This window comes from Heterostelium album (assembly GCF_000004825.1).
Source record: "Heterostelium album PN500 unplaced genomic scaffold PPL_scaffold3, whole genome shotgun sequence".
In the NCBI taxonomy this organism is placed as follows: Eukaryota; Evosea; class Eumycetozoa; order Acytosteliales; family Acytosteliaceae; genus Heterostelium; species Heterostelium album.
Window position 1 is genome coordinate 979,636 of NW_008805065.1, and position 24,151 is coordinate 1,003,786.

The 24,151-nt window shown below is 29.4% G+C and overlaps 8 protein-coding genes across 8 annotated transcripts; 3 read left to right on the top strand and 5 right to left on the bottom strand.

Annotated features, from left to right (window-relative positions):
• Positions 1 to 682: 682 nt before the first annotated feature.
• On the top strand, positions 683 to 1,810 carry PPL_02967 (ankyrin repeat domain-containing protein; the record flags this gene model as incomplete). Its single annotated transcript, XM_020573942.1, has 1 exon — positions 683 to 1,810. One exon carries the CDS (start codon positions 683 to 685, stop codon positions 1,808 to 1,810), a length of 1,128 nt encoding a protein of 375 aa, XP_020436014.1.
• A 158-nt stretch (positions 1,811 to 1,968) lies between these two features.
• PPL_02968 (uncharacterized protein) lies at positions 1,969 to 2,279 on the bottom strand (the record flags this gene model as incomplete). The annotated part of the gene is made up of 2 exons (XM_020573943.1): positions 1,969 to 2,094; positions 2,160 to 2,279. The coding sequence occupies 2 exons, from the start codon at positions 2,277 to 2,279 to the stop codon at positions 1,969 to 1,971; spliced, it is 246 nt and encodes an 81-aa protein (XP_020436015.1).
• Positions 2,280 to 3,131: 852 nt separating this feature from the next.
• Positions 3,132 to 7,448, bottom strand: PPL_02969 (uncharacterized protein; the record flags this gene model as incomplete). The annotated part of the gene is made up of 7 exons (XM_020573944.1): positions 3,132 to 3,204; positions 3,404 to 4,554; positions 4,576 to 4,975; positions 5,093 to 5,697; positions 5,767 to 6,300; positions 6,375 to 6,728; positions 7,311 to 7,448. 7 exons carry the CDS (start codon positions 7,446 to 7,448, stop codon positions 3,132 to 3,134), a joined length of 3,255 nt encoding a protein of 1,084 aa, XP_020436016.1.
• A 190-nt stretch (positions 7,449 to 7,638) lies between these two features.
• Positions 7,639 to 8,093, top strand: PPL_02970 (uncharacterized protein; the record flags this gene model as incomplete). The annotated part of the gene is made up of 2 exons (XM_020573945.1): positions 7,639 to 7,708; positions 7,786 to 8,093. The coding sequence occupies 2 exons, from the start codon at positions 7,639 to 7,641 to the stop codon at positions 8,091 to 8,093; spliced, it is 378 nt and encodes a 125-aa protein (XP_020436017.1).
• A 54-nt stretch (positions 8,094 to 8,147) lies between these two features.
• PPL_02971 (uncharacterized protein) lies at positions 8,148 to 11,025 on the bottom strand (the record flags this gene model as incomplete). Its single annotated transcript, XM_020573946.1, has 7 exons — positions 8,148 to 8,297; positions 8,399 to 9,240; positions 9,305 to 9,433; positions 9,519 to 9,940; positions 10,021 to 10,159; positions 10,319 to 10,876; positions 10,965 to 11,025. The coding sequence occupies 7 exons, from the start codon at positions 11,023 to 11,025 to the stop codon at positions 8,148 to 8,150; spliced, it is 2,301 nt and encodes a 766-aa protein (XP_020436018.1).
• A 551-nt stretch (positions 11,026 to 11,576) lies between these two features.
• Positions 11,577 to 15,852, top strand: tirA (Toll-Interleukin receptor domain-containing protein; the record flags this gene model as incomplete). Its single annotated transcript, XM_020573947.1, has 10 exons — positions 11,577 to 11,839; positions 11,922 to 12,581; positions 12,648 to 13,512; positions 13,606 to 13,808; positions 13,894 to 14,083; positions 14,183 to 14,251; positions 14,315 to 14,719; positions 14,793 to 14,984; positions 15,052 to 15,549; positions 15,625 to 15,852. 10 exons carry the CDS (start codon positions 11,577 to 11,579, stop codon positions 15,850 to 15,852), a joined length of 3,573 nt encoding a protein of 1,190 aa, XP_020436019.1.
• A 51-nt stretch (positions 15,853 to 15,903) lies between these two features.
• PPL_02973 (uncharacterized protein) lies at positions 15,904 to 17,529 on the bottom strand (the record flags this gene model as incomplete). Its single annotated transcript, XM_020573948.1, has 4 exons — positions 15,904 to 15,930; positions 16,042 to 16,280; positions 16,764 to 16,884; positions 17,026 to 17,529. 4 exons carry the CDS (start codon positions 17,527 to 17,529, stop codon positions 15,904 to 15,906), a joined length of 891 nt encoding a protein of 296 aa, XP_020436020.1.
• Positions 17,530 to 17,817: 288 nt separating this feature from the next.
• On the bottom strand, positions 17,818 to 19,802 carry mybQ (myb domain-containing protein; the record flags this gene model as incomplete). Its single annotated transcript, XM_020573949.1, has 3 exons — positions 17,818 to 17,966; positions 18,042 to 19,230; positions 19,311 to 19,802. The coding sequence occupies 3 exons, from the start codon at positions 19,800 to 19,802 to the stop codon at positions 17,818 to 17,820; spliced, it is 1,830 nt and encodes a 609-aa protein (XP_020436021.1).
• Positions 19,803 to 24,151: the final 4,349 nt, after the last annotated feature.

Below are 24,151 nucleotides of genomic sequence, written 5' to 3' on the forward strand. Positions count from 1 at the left end.
TTAATTATTAATTATTTGGGTTGTTTAATTTTATAGGTTGGGTTTATTTTTGCACAGCTTTTTTTGTATTCTCGCACTATTTTTTTCAAAATTCACACAATAGAGTAATAAAAATCCAAAAACAAAAAATTTACTATTTATTATATTATATCTCAATAAAATTACTTTTCACCTTCGCAATATAAAACTAGTAAATTATTAAGGATCAAATTTTATATTATTAATTTTATTAAAAATGTCGTCAGAGGGTTGGGAAAATTCATAACAAAAAACAATAATTGGTACTGATGGTCAAGTTTTGAATTCAATTGGTTTATCAGGGAACACTATTTCTTTCTTTATACTCTTTGTGTTGGCAAGCTTCTTGATCGTAGTAAGAAAAAGAAAAAGAATAGCTCTGGTATTGAGTCTTCAAAGATCATTAAATTTTGATGTTTAGCTTCAACTATTTTCAACACTTGTAAATACTTTTTATTAATCCTATATATATTTATAAAAATTCAATAAACATAAATTTATTCTAAAATACTTTAGAGAATCTAACAATTTAATTAATTTTTACCAGGGATTTGAATAGTTTTTGAATTCTGTGCATTTTTGCAATGTTTACTTATCAAAAAAAAAAAAAAAACATGTGACAAATTTACTCGTTTTTAATTATTTATTTTGTAATATATTTATAATGTCATCTTCAAATCAAAATAGCAGAAAATTATTTGAAAAGTGTAAAGATAACAATACTCAAGAGGTACTCTCGTTGTTGGATAAAAAAGATGATTTAAGATTAGATGTAAATACAAAGTTTGAAGGTGGTTGCACTGCTACCTTCTTTGCTGCTTATCATGGCAATGTAGAGCTTCTAAAACGATTGATGGCCTGTGGTGCAGATATAAATTTGACAGAGGAGAATGGTGTATCGCCGCTCGCAGTTGCATGTGTACAGGGAAAGATCGCTGCTGTCGAGCTGTTGCTCAGCGAGAATCACGACCCAAGTCAGAGAGTCACAGGACTGATCGGTGCTTGTCAGTATGGATACGCTCAGGTGGTTAGACGTCTGCTCGACACTGGTATCGATGTCAATATAGAGGTCGACGATGAGGGTGCCACACCGCTGTATGTCGCCGTCGAGACTGCTCGTGAGGAGGTTGTCGCACTGCTGCTATCGCGTGGTGCCGACCCAGCAAGACATCGTCTATTCTACTACCCAATACACGTTGCAACACAGATATCGAATTATCCAATCATGGAGAGATTGTTAAAGTCAGGTGCTAAGCCAGATGTTAGAACACGTGACGGTGCCACATCGTTGCTCATCGCCGCACAGAATGGATTCATAAGAGCAGTCGATATACTACAGAGTTACAAAGCATCGCCCAATATTCAGATGGTCGATGGCTCCAGTCCACTTTATGTTGCTTGCTCTCGACACCATGCCAACACTGCTTTGAAACTGCTGGATTCACCCGATATCGATGTCAATCTGAAACTAGAGGATGGCACTACAGTTTTGCACGTTCTAGCACAATATGGAAATACTAGTCTGATAAAGGAACTACTCGATAGATTCTCAACAAAGATTGAATACGACGCAAAGAGAAAAGACGGAACTACACCACTGCTGATAGCAGCTAGACACGGACAATTCGAAATATGTCAATTACTCATTGACAAAGGAGCAGATCTAAATGCACAATGTGACGGAGATACACCACTTTCAGTTGCAACAAGATATGGTAGATCAGACACAATCAGAGTACTCACAGAAGCAACTAATAAATTGAAAGAAAAAGAATCAAAATCAACAGAATGATAAATAAATAAAAGGATTATATATATTAAAAACAATCATAAAAGATAATAATATAGAAATTTAGATAAACCGAAAATCATAAAAGTATTTATTTAAAATTGGTCGATTATCTATATATTTAAATATTTCCAAAGTTAATTGTTGGAATCATTGTTAAATTAAATCAAGTATGGACTGCAGATGTTGTTGTTAATGATGCAGACAGCATATTGTTCTTGGCAACTTGCAACATATCCTCTTGACTCTGGCTCAATGGTAGAGGTTCCGTTACAGTATGCTCCAACCTAATAATAATTAAATTGTTAATTATTTGAATATAGATTATACAATAGTTTTAAGAACAACTTACTTCTCCACGGTATAAGCAGAAATCGCAACAGTGGTGTACTGGGGATGCATTCAGGTTTCTGGCAATGAATTGACCGTTGTTCAAGTTACAGTGGAGCTTGTTAACTGGAGGACATGCCATTTTGTTGCAAACTTGGGAGAAGACACCGGCAACACAGACCAACAAGATGAGTAATAGAGTTTTAGAGAGCATTTTTGAATTATTTATTAGTTGTTTGTTTGTTTTTGGAGGTTGATTTATTTGATTTGATATTTTGAAATGAATATACAGTATCTATTTATACTTTAATTTCAAATATTTAAAAAGAATGTTTACTAATTTTTGTTTAAAAAAAACAAATAGTCTAGAAGGTTATATCGATTATCATTTGAAATAGAAAGGAAATTCAATTTTCCTTTGATTGGATAACAAGTAACTTCTAACTAACCTAGCTAACTACTTTAATGTTTTGTTTTGAAAAAAATGAGAAGAAGGTACATTAAAAAAATATTCATTTTGTAAAATTTATAATCTAACCTGTTAGTTTACATTTTTTAGTGAGTAAACTTTGTAAAACAATAAATATCTAATCTAAATGTGATAGATATTTAACAAAACAACCTAAAATGTAAATGCAAATATGAAAAAACAACAGGTAAACAATGAACTACACACCACAAATCAAACAACCCCGAAACTTGAAACTTTTTAAATAAATTTTGGACATTCGGTAAAAAAAAAAAGTTAGCCCAATGAATGCATAGTCCAAACCAATCAACATCTGACCTTTATCATTTTAAATCAAAATCAAATTGAATACACCATCAGTAATTATGATGAAGCAAATTATTCCATCATAGAATACAATATTCTTTTTTTATTAGAATTTAGGAATTTTTTCTATTATATTTAATAAGAGAAACACTTACTACTAATGATTGATAACTATTTTTCTAATTTGATTTGATTATTTGAATAAGGAAATGTGAATCTTTAATAGTCGGTTGAATAGAGAGGGTTAAATTCAAGAAATGTAAATAATACTTCTTCATACTTTACTTGACATCTTAATTAAAAAAAAATATTAAGAAAATTAAAAAAAATAAAATAATATAATATTTTTAAAAATAAAACCATTAATTAATTAAAATAAATAAATAGTTATTTATTTGATTGTTCTATAAAGTGTTGTTGAATCAATTGGGATAAAGCTTACAAAGTTGGTGTTTGATTCTGTAAACCATTTCTCTTTGAGTAATGCATACTTTTGATTTTCAACTTTCGCAGCAACAACCAAGTTAACGATCGATTTGTTCTCGTCTTTGTTCAGTTTTACAAAAATTTCTTCAAAGTAGAGTTTCGATTGTTTACTAGCTATTTGGAATTTGTTGATTTTAGATATCTCATCATGATATATCAACTCCAATGTCTCTAGAGTATGACCAGGATTGTTTGGAATGTACAATGACAGATTACATTCGATTTGACCCTCCAAAACCAAATGCTTGAGTGATTTGTTTCCTCTAAAAACTTGTTGTAGTAGTCCCGAGTAATCCCTGTTGGGTAGTATGGCGGTAATAGCTAGCTTTGATAGATTTGTAAAGTGGCAGCCAACTATGTTGATTCGAGAGGAGGTGACTGAGAGCGACCGAATCAGTGACAATAGTTTTGTATTTATATGACTGGTTTGGTGAGGAACGGTTATTGTTAGATCGACCATAATATCTAATTGGTTACTCTCTTTGATTTCATTGAGCAGGTGAAGACACTGAGGCATAAAGTTGGCATCTATTGAATTCGATTCAAATGTAACTGATGAAATTTTCTTTTCCTTTTGTTGTAGGATGTAGTTCTGAATAAAAGTTGAAAGGATATGCTCTTTGCTCTCTTCATCAACAGAAAAATCGTCATCCTCTTGGAAGTCATCATAGTACTGAAAGGTTTGGTCATAGTCGTTCGAGTCATTCAGAATTGGTACGTTGAAATACTTGAATCTATTGTATCGTCGAACAAGATGATCAACCTTTGTATTGTCTCTCACAAACTTTGAGTACAGTTCCATTATGTGCTTGTTGGAAACGAAATGTTTGAAATGTATGGAATTCAAACTTGGACAGCAGTCTAGATAGTGTATGAATGTCTCGTGGTAACTTAGATCTTGGTAGTCGTCAGTCTCGAACATATCAAAGGTATAGGAATTAACATGGTTGTTGGTGTAGGTATCGAATGTTTGAGTTAGTGCCTGAAGACTGTTGATACACTGAGGATGGAACTTTGTCGGAATATGAGCGATTTCATAATCGATCAAATGAAGTGGTGGATTCTTAAACAGACAGAATTTCGAACCGATGTGTGTCAACTTTGAACGAATTTCAACTGATTTCATCGGATTGTTCGAGAGAATCGAGGTTGAGACCTGGAAGAACAGTTGACATACCATCGGGAGTGTTCTTATCTTCCATTTCGTTGATGTAGTGGCATCGCTAAAAAGATTGAATAATATTTCCGCCCATATAACTTTACTGAGTTCAGGAAGTTCACAGCCATCCACGCACGACTGAGATGACACCTTTTCTAATGGATCTACAATTGCCTTGTCTTTAAAGAATTGAATGCCAACGAAATCAGCAGATTTGGTAAAATGAGAACTCGGAACATTGATAGGCAGTTCTCTTCGTAGATAGGTAACAATGGAGCTGTTTAGTTTGGTTCTTAGCAGTTTCTTTTCTGCGTCATTTAGTTTGTTGTGTAATGAATACAGTGTTTGATCCTCGGCTGTCATCAGATTGATATTGCTGTTGATGTTTCTATACTGTAGGGTTGGTCCTCTATATTTACTATCAAAGAATGTTCCGTAGACAAAGCGAATAAAGTACATTATCGACTTGTTGGTAGTACAACAATTCATTAAGCTATACAACGGTTTGAAGTGTAGGCAGTTGTCAATCAAATACTTCCAGTGTCGGTGTGCATCTGGCAGCATATCTAGGAACTTGGCAAGCGGTACAATTTTCTGATAGGGAGCAGCAAAAGCATCTCTGACATTGTCCAAGATAATTGTGACTATTCTGTCATCAACTACAACCGCTCCACTGGAAATACATTGATTTAGGAATGAAAGGTTTCTGGAAATTGTCAACTTTATATTGTGGTTATTAAAGTTGGAGATATTGTTGAACAACAATTGTAGTTTCTGAGAGTATTTCGTAATGAAAGGCATATGCTTATCGTCATCAGACTTTGTCATGAATATCACTAAAAAATTGAATATATCCTTCTGTTGCTGTGAACATGCATGACTCTCGTATGCGTAGATAAATAAATCAACGATAGTATCCGTCACCACGATATCCACTACCGAATTGCTTCTTAACAGCAAAGTATGTATTAAGATCGCCAAAACATTGTAACAGCCATCATCGGTTTTACTTTTTGCTTTCGTTTGATCGTAGTAAACCTTGAAGTAACCGAATAATCCTTCAACCAAAACAAATGAATCACTTGTAAATGTCATAAGTTTGATGATACCATTAATATAATTTTGATAAATATCTAATAACTAAAGGAAGAATATAAAGATTAATAAAATGTGTCAACGAGTTTAAGAATGTTTTGTTTAACAACTTACTGCACCAAATTTAGATTCTTGTTTCTTGATTAAGATGTTCTTAACGGAATATCTAACTCTTATATCCTTAAAGTAGCGTTTGAAATAGGAATCGTGACCCGATAGTCTGTCGTTGATCAATGGATAGAGAAGATCGAATAGCTTTGGATCATCCTCTATCATATCTTTCATTGTTTGAATGAGTTGATTTAAGACTGGCTCATTGTCCGACGACAATATCATTCCCATGAAATGTCGGAACACTTCGCCGAAATCATTGAGTAACGGTCCACTGGATTGATGATACCCTGCTATCAGCTTCAGCGAAACTGGTATCAATTCAGCGATCTTTGCAAAGTGATCGTTTATCAGCTGACTTGAAGTCGCTGAGAGATCGCATTGGGACAATATATACATAAACTTTGCGAGTGACCGCTGCTCTGAATTGAATGACAGTATCTTAACCTTCTCGGTATCACTCACCACCCATTCATTACACAACGCTTGAAATTGTACTCTTCCCAATGGGAAAGATAGACTATCATAGATTTGACACTTGAAAAGTAATAATGAAACATTAAATTAATAAATGGTTGATTGATTGATTGAATGAATATAATATTACTTACATTTGATGTATAGATTATAATTTTAAATAATAGTGGAGCGTAGATCAATCTGAATCGATCGATTATTGCTGGTTGGTTACTAAACAGTGGCACCAATTGGTCGAGAATACCCATGGTATCGTATGTCTCATACTCAAAGTTATTGGCAGTCAACATTGTCTCGGCGACATCGAATATAGATGGTACAGCGGATTTGTTTGACAATTTCACTTCCAAGTACTCTTTGATCACAGAGAGTTTGACCTTGGCAGGCTCCTCACCGACCAACGACAACCTAATCATACTCAATGTTTTAATAGTATAACCAACTAGTTTTTCTTTAATTTCATGATCTATCTTATCATCTTTTAATAGCTAAATTTAAAAATGTATTGAATTAATAAAAAAACGCACTTATAAGAACATTAAACAATAACAATGATATCTGTCATTGATACTTACATTTGTTATTGATGGAAAATTAATAATATCCTCTGCATTGGATTTCACCGTGCTTAACAATCGTTTTGATAAATCCATGTTTTCAAACAAAGAAAAGTGTAATTATCAATCGATCGAATTAAACTTTACAAAAAAAAATTAAAGAGGTACCTCACCTTCCAATGTTGGCAAAAAAAAAAACCATCATTCTTTATTATTTTTAATTTTTGCATAAGTCCAAAAGACACAACAAAATACTGTGTAAAAAGGTATTAATAAAAACAGAATCAAAAAAGAATTAATTATCATGATATTTTTTTGTTTTATTTTTGTTAAAATCATGATTTTATTCAACAAATAACCTTATAATTATACTTTAACAAAACTAAATTTAAAATGAATGATAGATATTTATAATTTTCAAAACAAGTGGGTGAAGTGAGTGTAAACAAAGGGAATAGAATAGGCAGAATAAACATGGAAATAATTTTATAAACTACAAAAACCATAACACACACTTTTTTGGATAATGTCAACCAACAATTTTAGATAAGTTTGATCATGATCAAAATGATGTAGATTTATACAATCTGTATCAGTGTCGTTGATTAGTTTAAAAGGCAAACGTGACACAAATATAAATATTATTATCATTATTAAAATCCAATAAATTTTATTTTAATATTATTTATTTTATTTATTAAATATATTTTAAATATGGATTCAACTTACATGCTGACTATAAATATACAACTTAAATAAATTATATACATCTTTAAATTAAAACCAAAAGAAAAAAAACAAACATATATATATATATATTTTAAAAGTTATATTTATATAAATGAATAATAAATCTAAAATATCATTATATCTTTTTGTTTTATTTATTTTTTTGATATTAAATGTATATGGTATGAATTGTATTCTTGAATCATTAAATATTGAAATACTAATTAAATTATATTTGTTTTGTTTTAATTTAAAAAAGGTGAGACATATGATGTCGAATATACTGAAGATTATAAATATGTTGAAAATATAGACGAGATGGAAGGGTTGGATGAAATTGAATATACAGAGTATATCGATGAGATTGAAGAGCTACATAGTCAACCACCTACAAAGAAACCAAAGGAACCTCCATCACCCTGCAATCCTAAATGTGATAAAAAACATGTTTGTAAAGATTATGTTTGTCAATTGAAATGTCAATTTGTACTATGTAAACCAAATTATTTCTGTGCCTACGATACAGTTGGATTTGGATATTGTTTACCAAACTCAAAGAAATCATAATGTAAATAAAAAAGACAAAATTTAACATATTTATATTTAATTATACTCTTTTTATTATTGTGTTTGAACATTATCTTTATCCTCTTGATTATCATTATTAATTATGTCACTGTTATCATTCTTCTTTTTCTTTATAGTTTCTTTATTCAACGTGATAACATCCAATACTGATTTCAATTCATTTATCATCTTCTTCTCTGGTGGCTATATTTAATAGAGTAAGTAAGACAATTGTTAATAAAAAAAAAATGATTAATTATATTAAATTATTAATAATAATAATTATAATAATAAAATATACATACAACTACAGGAGTAAATAGAGAATAGTTTGTTGTTCTCTTCTTTTTCTGTTTGTTTTCAACATAAGTTGGATCGTATACAGTTCTTTTGGGTGGATTCTTCTTCTTTGGTATCATTCCATCGGCAGGTAATGGTGGAGGTGGAGGTGGAATTCCATTGGTGATTGGTGTTGAATCTAAATCATTATTTAATTGTTGTTGTTGTTGTTGTTGTTGTTGTTTATAAAATTCTATTTCATCTTGATCATCTTGATCATCATCACCCAATTCACCAGTGTATGCTTCAAATACACCATCATCATCAAGAGGATCATGTATAATACTATTTAAATCTATATATTGTCTTCTCTTACTACTATCATTGTTACCATTATTGTTATTATCATCATCGAATTCATTATTATATAAAGTATTCTTTCTTAATGATTCTATTAAACGTTGTATTCTCTGTTTTGCTTCTTCCTCTGATAGCTCTGGTAGATTACGATCTACAGACTTTACGATACTGATGAGTGATCGATTTGCCAACTCCCAATACTTTAAACTATTGGAAAGCTCACTCTTGATAACCAAAAAGTCATTTACAATATCATCTAATGTTACTAAATCGATTTCTAATTCTCTTTTATCATCGTTATTATTATTAGTTGATTCTGCATCATGATTACTATTAATACTATTGTTGTTGTTGATTGTCGATGTTAATGGTGTAATAATATTATTAATCTTGGTCAACATTGGATTTATAGATGATTGAACAGATTCTAACATTTGATTATTGTTGTAAAGGAATGACTCCAACACTGTTTTCTTTGGTCTATTTAATATGATTCTACTTGGTATTTCTATTTAATTAAAGTTTATTAGTAATAATTTACTAATAACATAGTATAACATAACAAAACATACTATTATCATATATTTCATTTGAAATGATATTCTTTAATGTATTTGATTCTATTCTAATTGATTTTGTAAGGTTATCAAGTGATTCTTCCAATCTCTCATTGAACTTTATTACTTTTAATACTGCTTGTCCTATTAAATTAATTATTTTAGTACTAAGGTAAATTAAGAAGATCTTTCATATACTTTAATAAAATCATAATAATATAACACATACCATTATTATGTAACAATATAGATTGATCTGCCAATATAAACATTAGCATAGTATAATAATTTGAAATGATTGTTTGATATTGATAGAACATTGATTTAATCGTTAATATTGGTAATTGACTATCTATTTCCTCTTGTGATTTCATTTCATTTTCATTATTACTATTACTATTGCTGTTGCTATTGCTATTGTTATTATTGTTATTATTAATGAAATAAATATTATCATCTATTATATTTGATTTTAAATATGCATCTATATAGCTATTATCTATATATAAATTGGCGAATCTATCGAGATCTTCTTTGAATGCAAGTGTAGAGTGTCTTATAATCTTGGCGATAGATGCACGCAACACCAATGATTTCTCTGATTTAACTTTATCTATTTCGATTCTTTCAATTGGTATTACAGGTGATGAACTATTTATATTAGTTATATATAACGTGATTGGTTAGCAATTACTTAGAGTAGTAGAGAGATAGATAGATATTATACATACAATCTATAACCTTTTGATATTAACTCTACTTCTCTTACTAACTTTATTGATCTCGATATTATATCCAATTGTGTTTGAATATATTTAAATGATTGCTCAAACAACGATTGTAATGATTGATGTTGTCTATTCAATGTGTCTATTTCATTCAATATTCTAATGTATACTTTATAGCCATATATAAATATAGTAAAACAAATAAGCAATATAATAATATAAATAGTAATATTACTAAATAATAATAATGAAAATAATAATATTATTAATGATGATATTATAATTAAATTAAAGTTATTACTTTTGTTGTTATTATTTTTTAGAATAGATATATATAGATAATATAATAAATCTTTAATATTTATATCTCTATTGATTTCATTTTTATTATTATTATTTGTTATATCACTACTACTACTATTACTATTATTAATACTATCTATGTAGATGGGTGGAGGTAAATCAAGTGTAACCAATGATGAATTGATAAAAGGTGATTCTGATGGTAATAACATATCAGACTCTAATATATTGATTCTAAATCTACAATAATTATTATAAACTATCTTTATAATATATTTATATATACTATTATTATTATCGGTACTGGTATTAATATTATTATCATCTTTTATATGATTATTGTTGTTGTTGTTACTACTACTTTTACTCTTATCGCTATCTAATAGTTGTTGTTCTTCTTGTTCTTTTAGATTCTGTTCATTTTGTAATTGGTTAAAGTCAATCGATTCAGTTTGAATGATTTCACTTAACAAACTACCACCAAAATCATTACTTTCATTTTCATTGTCATTATCGTTATTATCGTTACTATTATTATTATTATTCGATATCAATGCTATTATTGATCGTAAAGATTAAATAGTTAGTTTTCGTTTATAATACAATGTTATCAGATTTACTACTACAACTACTCTAATAGTTACATTGTAAATACTCATCTAATGGTGAACCTGTAAAAATAACATCATTTATCTCATTACTCATCGTTATGATCATCCAATAATTCCACGTTGATCAGTCAATTGATTTTGTTTTAACAAAAAAAAAAAAAAAAAAAAAAAAAAAAGGTAAACTAAACTTAAAATTAAATTTCAAATCAATTTCTTAAAAGATAAATAAATATCTATTATAATTATCAAATAAGAAGGAAAATAGTTATTTATTTTCATATGAAGTTCAATTTAATAAATCTTTTTCTTAAAATCTTTGACAAAGAAAGATAGATAATGTTCTTGCAAAATTCTAGTTTTCTTTTAAATTTCACACTTTGGTGTTGGTACAATTTTAAGAATTATGCAAAAATTAAAATTGATTTTACCAAAATCTTAATTTAATTAAATCTTTCAGAGTTTTTTGCAAAAAGTACAAGACGTTATTTTTTTAGCAACACAGTTACTGATAATCAAACAGATTTTTATAGTAATATTAAGAATCAATCAATTTTTTTGTATATTTTTTGATTATTAATTTAATTTAAACAAAGTTAGAGAAACAAATAATATAGTAATATAATTGTAAAATAAATTTAGAATAACATGCCTATATCTAGTAGTAATAATAGTGGTGGTGGTAACACGACAACATCATCATCAGTATCAAAAAAATTGGTATTTAAAAATAAAAAGATATTCTTAATACCAAAAACATCGAGTGTTTCATGGTCACATAAAGCCCATGCCAAGAAAACCTTGGAGATATATGGTGCAACCGTTAGTTTCGCCATAGTACCAAAAGAAACTGATTATATCGTAGTTCTAGAGGGTCATGATAGATCGAGAACCTCTTTACATCCAAATCTGTGTGTGTTCATTTGTAATGCATTCACATTAACATTCATCATAGTAACTAACTTGAATAATATCACTCCAATAAACTTGTAGGATGTCAGCATATCAAAAATCAATCAAGTTCAATATTCCAATGTTTATTGAGGATTTTATTTATTCATCTATATCATCTGCCAAACTGAAAGATTTACCAAGTTTTAGATTCAACATGGAATTACCAAAGAATAGTATCAACGGCAATAGTAAATATTTTGATTTAGGATATGATGATGATGATACAAATAGTGAAAGTAGTTCTAAGGATGTCTATGGATTGTTCGATGATTTCGAAACAACGAATAATACACAAACAGCAGAAACTTTGGATAGTGATGACGATGATGAATCAATTTATAGTGAAGCTGATATGTTTGGGTTATTTGACGATTACATAGCCCCAAAGACATCAAAACAACAACAACCAAATCAACAACAACAACAACAAATAGCATATTTTGATGATGAAGAGGAGAACGACTTTTTTGCGATGTTTGGGGATTCACCAATCATTTCCCAACAACCCCAATTAACTTTTGAAGATGAAGAAGAAGAAGAATCAATTCAAGTTACTATTCCCAAAAATAAAATACAACCTCAACTTCAACCTCAGCTTCAACCTCAACCTCAAATCCAATCTAAAACTCAATTGATATTTAATGAAGAAAATGAAATTAAAGATATGTTTGGTATGGATACTCCATATTTCAATACAAAGTAAGTATTATTGTATATTATCTTATCAATTGTTTATAATAATGTTAATATATTCAATCTATTTAGAAATTCAAATGTAGGATATTCATTTTATGTTGTTGGTGATAAATTAAAGTTGATAGAGTTACCTTTAAAACTGAAACAGATTGATGTGTCGCAGAGTGGATTCATTTCTTTTATCGATTGCACTGACAAACTGTATAGTTGGGGAAAGCTTTCAAACTCTGTTAAATTCCCACAAGTTAAAAAGCTGACTGCTCCTCAGAATGTTACAAAATTCCTTGATGTCATTTGTACTAAAAATAATATCATTTCATTGGATACTGAAGGTCAATGTTGGGAAATAGAGGAGAAAAAACAACAACAGCCACAACAACAAGAACAAAATCAAAAACAACAAAGACAGAAACTATCACGTGGAGTTGGTGTTGCTGTTCAAGATAATCCTGTTGATTTCAGTTTGAAACATTTGAAACTTCCATTTTTGGTAAAGACAATATCGAGTGGAAATCAATTTGTTGTGGCACTAACCGAGAGTGGAAGACTTGTATCGTGGGGAACAACCAATAATTTGAGAGGACAATTGGGTAGAGAGTTGAAGAATCCAAAGGATTCAAACATTCCACAGTTCATTCCAGATGTTCAGAGAGCAACTTTCGTAAGTTGTGGATTTGAACATAGCATGGCTATTGTCATACAAAATGGAGTGGAGAGTGTCTTTGGTTGGGGAGACAGCGCTAAACAACAACTTGGTTACATAAGTGAGAAGGCGCAAAACACAGCAACCCCGATGCTCATTCATACCAAACAAACTCATATCAATGTGATATGCAATGAGAACTACTCTGTTATCATTGATGAAGATATTAAATTCTCTGGATTATCATTCCCTATGGAATTCCATACCATTAATCTAGTTATTCATCCATTGGTATGTTGAAAATCAATGATTTATATTAATACTATCATCATCATCATCATTGATTGTTATTAACAAACTTCTTTACCTTTTTTTAATCTCTAGAGAACAATACCAAATACTTTCAAATTGTTCAAATACAAACATTCGGTTGGAGTTACACTCTTTGATACCTATTCAACAGCATATTGTTTCATTCAAGTTGATCGATTAGACCTATTAAAGTCGCTTCTCTCTGGAAAATTGGATTTCAGCCAAACTAAAATGATCTCATTAATAATGTATTCCATTGAATTGAATAATTTAGAGTACGATATAATTTTTATTTAATTCACAAATCAAAAAGAAAAAAGAGAATAATGATATTAATGTTATCTTTTTAATTTTTTTTAGAATATTCAAATATCTCTATCATAGATTTGAAAATGTTTCATTAGAAGTTAGAACAGGAAATGCAGATCTTTCTTATCTACATTATGCGGTGGAGAACATCTGTTTACCAATTATGAAATACATCTTAAAGAACAAACTTCTCAAAGTTGATATTACAAATAGTGTTGGTGATACTCCACTTCATACTTCTGTTATTAAAAATAGTAACTATTATATATATATATATATATATATAGAAACAATAGATATAAATACAATATTTATATACTAACTAATAACAATATAATAGTCTAATGAATCATTATTGATGTTATGTGAATATGGTTGTGATAGAAATCTAAAGAATGCTAAAGGATATGTATGTTTATTATTTATATAACTCTTAACACTAAACTATAACTAATATTTTATTTTACAATAGACTGCATTACATCTTGCTACTCAAGATAATAAGCTAGCAATATCGATGTTGTTGTTAAAGAATGGTGCCCAAGCAATCACTGATCGTGCAATGAAAACACCGTTACAGTATGTCAATGGTAAAGAGAAAACCTTGCTCCAGAACATTATGTTTACCAATGAAGTATTCCTATCGTATGCACACAAGGATATCGGATTTGTTAGAGAACTTCGTATTGCAATGGAACAATACTCAATTAGATGTTGGCTAGACGAGTATAGATTACAAGCCGGTTGTGACTGGAGAGCTGAAATCACCAAAGGTGTAGCCAATGCTCAAGTTATCATCTATACCATATCAGAAACATCTTCTATTTCTCTTTGGTGTAGAAAGGAGTTGAAAATGGCAAGAAGATTAGGTAAAACTGTAATGTATCTAAAAATCTAGCTGTTCCTAAATTTAATGTTATTAACATATTCATTGATAACACCATTTCTAGATTATTGCTCTCTATTATCATAATGTCGAAATAGATCCAATCTTGAGAGGTTTGTTCGACTATGAATTTAAAACAGCTGCACCTCTTGACCCAAATGAAGACATCTTCATCACAGAGATGGAAAAACTAGCAAAGATCACCAAGAATATTATTCATGGTCATAAGCTAGCAAAGATATATCCAACTCAAAAGGTAAGAAAGAGTGTTTATTATTAATTTACCAACATATGTATTAAACCATTTATTCTTTTTATTTTAGGATTTGATTGAACACTTTGGAAATAGATCAATTTATATCAGTTTCTGTGATAGAGAGTACAAGTTGTTCAATTTCATTAGAGAACTATTGTTGATTAGAGGTGTTCCTATCTTCGATCGTGATTTTCTTTTAGGTAATACGAACAAGAATGTTGCCAAGGTTGTCAATACAGCGGTCGAAGCAAAAGAAGAGAAAGAACAGACCATTAGGCTCACAAAGCGAGAGAGAAGATTACATTCAGTGTTTGGATTCAGTCAAGATCTCTTTGACAGCCCACAACAAGAAGTACCAATTCTCAACGACTATACAATGACTCTGGCCCACCAATCAGAACATCCGGATGATCAAGCTGATCAGAAATCACCAGTGGAGAAAATTAACAAATCATCAGATGAATATCTTGAGAAATTCAAGGACATCCAGGATCTGCACCCCCACATCTCAAAGAGCATTCTACATCTTGTAATCAATCCATCGGTCGACTCTGAATTCTCACAAGTAAGTTTAAAAGTTGTTTTTTTTTTTTGTTTGCAAGTTATATTAATATTATATCAATTTTGTTTTGTTTTTTAGATTCAAAAAGAGATTGAATTCTCAACTGGTGATGAAAAGAGTATCTTTGTAATTACAACAAACTACAAAGAGAAATCTAAATGTAACAATATGCTGAAGAACTGTACTTGGTTTGAGCTAAACTATCAGAAGGAAGATGAATTCATAGATAAGATTTTATTTAACTATGAAGTAATTGATAAGACTCATCTAACCATCAACAGAATCATGCATGAACTCTCCAAATAAATAAAGGTTATGGCAACCAATCGTTTTCGTTTCTTTAATCAATATGTATAACTACTTGTCTTTAAAATCATCCTTTCTCTATATATATCGAATTGTTTATACTAAAATTGTAATAATAGATGGATAGAGTTAAAAATTAAATCAATCAAATTATAATTGAATGGGTGAATTTTAAATCAAACAACTTACCTCGGATGCGTGAATTAAACATTGTCTCATATCAAACTTTTTCAATGTGAAATTGGTTGCTATTGCTTCCACCAACGATGAACATTGGTTGATCATGTTTCCCTTGATGGAGAGTGTCTCGATTGTTTTGTTGTACTGTATCATGGTTGCGATGTGTGTGATTAACTGTGGATTTAAGCTGGAGTTCAATGAGAGATGTCGAAGCGAGTGGTTACACTCGACGAAACAAAGTATAAACTCTGGATTTATAAATGGGAAGTTCTCAAATTTCAGACTGGTCAGTGTGTTGTTCAGCTTGAAGGCGTCACCAAGGTAGGCAGACAGCGAGCTGTCTGTGGCAACCAGCGACTTTTCCTCGAGCCTGATCGCCAGGTCGAGAAGTGTCTTGTTTTCTGCTAGAGTCTGTGTGAACTCGCGATACACCGTGTCTACCGGTGGCTGCTGCTGACCGTAGTGATCTTCATGGGTGAGAGTACGCGCCGTTATTCTGAAGCGTTTGATATGCGTACACTGGAAGATTTTGGAAATCGTTTCCAGATTGAGTATGCCGCTTAGCGATAAGTCGATATTGACCAACTTGCTGTTGATCTGGCAACTCTGGATGATATAATCTATAGGGTAAGTACTGCGATCGTTGGTTTGCAGTGAGAAAGTCAACGTGGTGATTGATGTTTTGTCCTTTATGGTTTTCATAAACTGTCGTGGAATATCTATATTGATACTATGTGAACTCAATGGTTGCACCATTAAACTGAAGGTTGTAAGCGATTTATAGTAAGGACTACCTATAATCTTGGCCAAACTCGATAATAAATAGATTGGTAACGATATCCTAATACAAATCTACATAAATGAAATTCAATGTTACATCGTAGTAAACAGACATCAAAGTTGAACAAGTTCAACATCAAAAATCATAGAATCTTTAAATTAATATCAAAAATGATTGATTAAAGTTTCAAATATAATTGATTGTTTACATACTACACCAGTGTCAAAAAAACTATTATTATTAGTACAACTTGTTAATATTGGACTTGTATTATTATTACTACTATTATTATTATTATTATTATTATTATTATTATTATTATTATTATTATTATTATTATTAATTGAAAGTAAATCGAATAAATATGCAGAAGAAGATTTAGAAAGTGGTGGACCTATGTTTAATATTTCTATGTTTTTAATGATTGACCATGGTGTCGAACACTTTCTGAGTGCACTGTAGACATCTTCTATGAATGGGTCGTGCTGTTCATTCAATGTAAATGTATTGGAGATGCTAGATACAATGGAGAACCACTTTTGGCATACAAAGGCCATCGTGTATTTCCATCTACAATCCATTGTGTTGAAGAGATATACCAATATTCTCTTCTGTAGAATCGTGGGCAATGTAGGTGTAATTCTAATGATATTCAATGTTTTAGTTACTGTATTTATTGATGTCGTTGATGATGAATCTAATAAAGATTGATTCATTTCTATAATATATAACTTAACAACTAAACAACTAACAACGAAACAACTAAACAAATAATAAATAAATAAATATCAACTTTAATATAACAAATTTCTACACTCTCAGAAAGATAAATTTTTTTTTTTTTTTTTTAAAATTTAACAAATATAAATTAAATTTTAAATTAATTTAATCAATCTGAAAAAAAGACAAATAAAATGATAATTAAAAAGAAATAACAAACTACTCAAACTATTACTTTTGTTTTATATATTTATAATTTATTTTACAATAAAATTTAAGAAATCTTAAATTTCAACATTAAAAAGATTATTAATGTCATAATTATTTTGACTATTATTTTGTTGTTGTTGTTGTTGTTGTTGTGGTTGCTGTGACTGGTTCTGGTTTGTGTCTATGTTTTTAATATTATTCTGTTGTGAATGGTCACCGTGATCTATAGAATGAAAATATAATTATTAGCAAACTGTAAAAACGTAAATATAAATGTAAATTAGCATTAACAACTTACCAAAAAATAGAAAATCGGAATGTTCAAAATTAAAATCAGAAATAAATGGATTTTGGGGAAAAGTTACCAAATGATCACCAGCAGCAATATTCTCTGCTGTGGGTTGTCCCCAGAATGATTGATTATAATAAGGAACCTCATGTGAAACTTGATATTGATTAAATTGTTGTTGTCCTTGTTGATTATATTGTTGTTGATGTTGTTGTTGAGTTTGTTGTTGGTGTAGTGCTTGTTGTTGATTATATTGTTGTTGGTTATATTGTTGATGTTGTTGAGTGTTTTGTTGAATTTGTTGTTGTTGTATTGGTTGTTGTTGTTGAATTGGTTGTTGTTGAATTGGTTGTTGTTGTTGTTGTTGTACTGATTGTTGTTGTATTGGTTGTTGTTGAATTTGATGTGTTTGTTGTTGATGATGAAGTTGTGGACTTTGATTTGCAGGGATTTGTCGTTGAAGGTTTTGTGATGGATCTGATTTCTTAATCTGTGAGTTCATTTGAGGTGATGATGATGGAGTGGTTTGTTGTTGTAATCTTATAATTTGTGGAGCTATTATAGTTCCTTGTCTATATAAATCGTTTGGAAGATTGGTGTTTAGCATTTGGTTGTTTTCGACTTGGTGGTTTCCAGACAGAATGAATGGTGGTATATTGTATTGTTGCTGTTCAGTGGTTTGTACTGGAGTGCCAGTGAGGTGTGCATGGTTTGCTGCCGACGATGGATCGGTCGGATACAAAGAGATTGGCGAGAGAGCGGGTGAGTTGGTCTCAGAGTCTTCGTCTTCGTCGTCTTCGTCATCCTTGAGATCCTTAGAGGGACTTGGTTGGTGGCTCTTGCCATCGGCACCGATTCTCTTGATCAGTGTCGAATTCCAATGATTCTTGATTGCATTTGCTGGTCTGCCCTCTAGTAGCTTCGAGATTGCGGTCCACTTATTACCAAGAGCCAAGTGTGACTCAATGATAATCTTATCTTCCTCTGGTGTCCAATTTGTCTTTCTGACATCGGGACTCAAATGGTTGAACCAACGTTCTCTGCATTGCTTTCCAATTCTTCCTGGAATCTTTGCTGCAATAGTTGACCATTCCTTTGGACCGTTCTTTTGTACGAGTTCTACCAATTTAGCATCCTCTTCTTCTTTCCATGGTCCTTTGACTATACCTGGACTTTTAGTTTTTTGCCATCGACTTAACTATAGATTTTTAAAAAGATTAAAAATTAATCAATATGACTTTGACTATTTGAATAATCATTCAATCTAAAGTTACTTACATCATCACTACTTCCTTGATTCCATTTTGATTTGCCTGATGATCTTGAGTTTTTACTTTTCTTTGACGGTGACATTGGAGCGGCCGATGGAGACAATGACGGTGACATTGTCAATGGAGTTGGTGGATTTGAGAGGGAAGCATTCTGAAAGGCAATTTGAACTGAAGTGAGACCAGGCGACTGTGAAACAGGAGTTAGGAGAGGCGATGAAACTAATAGTGGTTGGTTTTTTATCAGGGAAAAGTCCTCTTCTTCCAGTTTTCTTTTTGGAACTCCTCCAACGATGATAGGCGATACTACTTGAGAACTCATTGTTGGTGTCAAACAAGATGTAACAGAGGGTGGAATTATCGAGGTAGTTGTCGTACTCTCTCCATATTCTCTATTCATATTGTTGTGCGCTGTTGCCATTTGTAAACCTGGATGATATATCATTTGTTGAGGTTGATGATAATGTTGTTGTTGTTGTTGATGGGGAGGTAGATGATTCATATTGCAATACATTCGTGTCAGTCAAATGGAAATTGATATCAATTTTGAATATATTAAAGTTGTGTAATTGAAAAACTAATTAAACAGAGGAGAAGAAAAAAACAAATTCTAGATATTGGCGTAATAAACAAATTATACAAATTAAAAAAAAACAGAAAAACCAAATATTAGTTTAAATCAAAACAAGTTTTTGGTGAAGAGGCGAGGCGGTAGATTGAATAATTTCAAAATTAAATTATTGTTTAATAATCAATTCACTATTATTAAGAGTTATTTAAATAGGAATTGTTTTTATATATATATATATAATATTATATGAATTATAATTATTGTTATAGAAAAGAAAAAAAATTAAAAAATTATTATATACAAAAAAATGTTATTATTAATATAATTGTTGTAGGAAAAAGAGAGAATAAATGATTCATATGTATTATTTAAATAAATAAAATTGTTGATTGGTGTATAAAATAATTATATATATGAGTGTGTGTGTGTTTTGTTTTTGAGTGTGATGCAACAAGCTTTGGGGTAGTAAAAGAAAATTATATTGTTTTTGTTTTGAATTTAATTAATTAATTTGTTCATAACAAGAAGAATTATTACTACTACTACTATATAAATATATTGGAAAAAATAATATATGTGTATGTGTGATTATGGTATTAATTATTATTATTTGTTGTGTGATACAAATAGTTATGTAGAGTGAAATTTGAGGTGTTGCTTAAAGATATGTTTTTGTTTGAATTATGATGAGTTGTTGAATTTGAATAATATCAACATGATATTTCCAGTGGCGTGTATGCTTAATAGTTTGGCAATCAATTGATATTTTTGAAGCAGCTTCTGAATATGAAGAGATTCATCAATGTAACACCAATTTTCAATTGTCCAAATTCCAAGTTTAATATATGTGATATCAAACAGTGTGTTGATTAGAATCCAAAGAGTAGAAAATTGATTTGATTATCAAGATTTAAATCAACAATATTTGTTCCTATTAAAATTGATTATTTCTATAATAATTTGATTATCTATTAAAAATGATTTGGTCTGTTGTCTGATTGATTGATTGATTTGAATGATTTGAGTGTGGTATACTATGCTGGTAATATTTTGATTTGATTTTGGTGGAGTGTTGTTGTTGTTGTATATATGTTAATATTGGAAGCAGCGAAAACAAGATGATTATACGATTGATTTTATTATTATTATTTTGAACTCTCTACTTTTTTTTTAAAAAAAAAAAACTATTTTATTTTTGAATGACTGATATGTGTGATGATTGATTATTATTATTATTTTATTGCAATTTTCTACTTTTTACACCTGGATGATGCACATTAACTAATAGTTTAGTTGAAGCTGTGTTGATTGTTGCAAATTAAAACTTATTATTATTATGATGATATTGATTTATGATGTATGAAAATAGAGAAATATATAGTAATAATAAATAAATATTTATTTGTTGATGATGATGACTGAGAATAAAAATTTAGAATAACTAAAGTGTGGTTTGAGTGTCTATTTGTATTGGTGCACTTTATGTGGTGGAGTGGTATATTGTGTATGTGTGTTTTTAATGGGGTGGTGTGTTTGTGTGTTTTTTGGTTGTTTGTTGTTGTTTTATATTTATTTATTTAATTAAAAAAACACACCAAAAAATGAACTTTTTTTTTTAAATTAAATTTAATTTAATATGTTAACAAAAAAAATTGCAAAAAAACAAATTTAAATATATTAAATTAATTTTCAAAAAAAAAAATTGCAAAAAAAATGATGATAATCAAAAAAATATTTAGAGGATCTATAGATAGGTAGTGGTGGGTTAATTAATTTGTCAAACCCCATGATCAAATTTATGATTTGCGATCCTGGCGATGATAGTGGTGATTGACATAGTTTCTATATATACACCAATGACACCAGAATGGAAGAAAGAAGAAACTTTAGGTTCATCTTGGTGAATGATGCATATAATTGTGTGATTTATGAAACTACTAAATACAGGTGTCTCTATTGCAATGTAGATGTGGATTGGATGATAATTTTATCAATCTTTAAAAGTGCAAATAAGAATTCAAACAAAAAAAAAAAAAAACAGATTGACAAATTAGTCAATAATGTATAACTAAGAATTGCATTGATAAAAAGAAAAACATATAATATGCACATCCACAAACCACAAACCTTTTTACATTTTAAAGCTAAAAAAATTTAATAGATACAAACATATTAAATTATTAACAATTGGTTGGTTTGTCAGCAAATCATTGTATTTTTCTGACTTTTTCAAAAATAAAAAATGAATTACAATCTTTGTTTTAAAATATATTTGCCAATATCTAAGTTTAGTTTTTAAAAAGATCATCCAATAAAACCATTTTAACAATTTTGATTGACTGATTATTATTGCTTACACAACTTTCAAATAGATCTGAAACAACTTACTTATTTTATTCAATGGTTTATAAATAAATATTTGTTGATATCAACAAATTTATATTCTACTTTATTAATCTTGTCTGCTATCGATCTACCTTTTATCTGATATTTAACTATTATTACTGAACTCTTAATTTAACTATTAATTAAAGATGTCGCTTTAAAAAAAAAAAAAAATTTGTTTTGCTTTTTAAGATTGAATAGATATTTTTCAAATTTTCTTTGCTGACTCCTAGTGAACTACAAAGTTAATTAAAATTATCTAAAATATCTACTATTCAAAAAAGATTATTATCTATCTCTCTTCAAACTTTTAATTTGTTTTTCTCTTCCAAGAAGCACTAAAATACAACTAACTTTTAAGAAACTATGTTTTTGATTAATACTTTATTATCTGTTGTATCCTTTTTATCTGTTATCTATCTATCTATTGTTATTGCAAATTTTGTATTGAACTTATTGCTTCACACTTTTAAGTTTGTGTGTTTTTGTGATTTTTGTTTTTTTATTTTTCTTTTTTTTGCTTTATGATTTTTATTTACTATACACAATGTAAAGGTGAACTAAAATATACAAATAATAATACTACTAATTATATTAATAATATTTTAAAAAGATTGAAGATTAAAATTCAAAAAAAAATATTTATAAATAAAAATAATAATTTCTCTATCACTATAAGCAAAGCAACAATATTATGTGGTGTTACTCCAATTAACAATCGCGAAAAAAAAAAAAAAAAACAAACAAAACAAAAGGAACAAACAATATGTGTTATTGTTGTCGGAGTAGATGTGGATGTGAAGAGGCAGGGTATTTTGTTTGTTTGTTTATTGGTAAAAACAATTGTATTGGTGAATTTGGGGGTGGTGTGTGTGGTGGGTATGAAGTTGTTTTTTTATAATTATTCCTTTTATATTATCTATAAATATTTTTATTGGTTATGGATGATTTTTGGTTTGTTGAATGATATCCAAATATTGGTGGTGTGTGGGTGCTGCGTGAAGTAGAATTGTATGGTGCTTTTTTGTTTTTTTGTTTTCTTTTTCTTTTTGTTTTGTACTTTTAATCTTCAAAAAGAAGGTCCAGCAAAATGTGCAAAGCTATAATTGTTCAATGTGTTTACAATTCACAAAAAAATGGGAAATTTTAATTTAATTAAAAAATAATAAAATTATATAAAAATGGTAAAAAGGAGATCTTGAAAAAAAAAAAAAAAATTAAAAAAAAAAAAAAACAACAAACAAGTTCCCCTGGGTTTAACAATACTACAAGAGCCACATAGACAAATTTGTCCAATTGGTTATTATGTGAATGTGGATATCATCAATAATTATCATTTTATTTTTTTTTAATTTTTGAATACCAATCCAATTATTAAAAAAAGAAACAGAAATTGTTGTTTCGATTGTGAAATAAATAAAAAAACGATTGATAAATCAATCAAGGATATCTCTCTGATTGGTAACTTAACAAATGTATTAATAATATCAACTTACATTTACATTTTGTTGAAGAACGGCATTGAATTCATTTTTTAACTATGACATTCTTCTTTCTTTCTTTCAAAGAAATATATTGAATATGATGAAAGTTTACGACAAACATTAAACATGTTGAGTTTACTATTACATTATTGATATATCTATATGGGGGTATGATATCTATTTATTATATGTACATATGTATAATATATCTATAGTATTTGAGGAAAATTAAAAACTAAAAACCTGGATGGTAAGACATATCAAAAAATTCTGATTAAATTTTATTAAAATCAGATATTTACTCAGACTTTTTTTGGGTTGCCAAAATGCATCATTACAAATAATACTGTTCACACATGTGTGCTTGCATGCTTCGTTTGCAAAAATTTTAACATCACACTCACCCTTTTT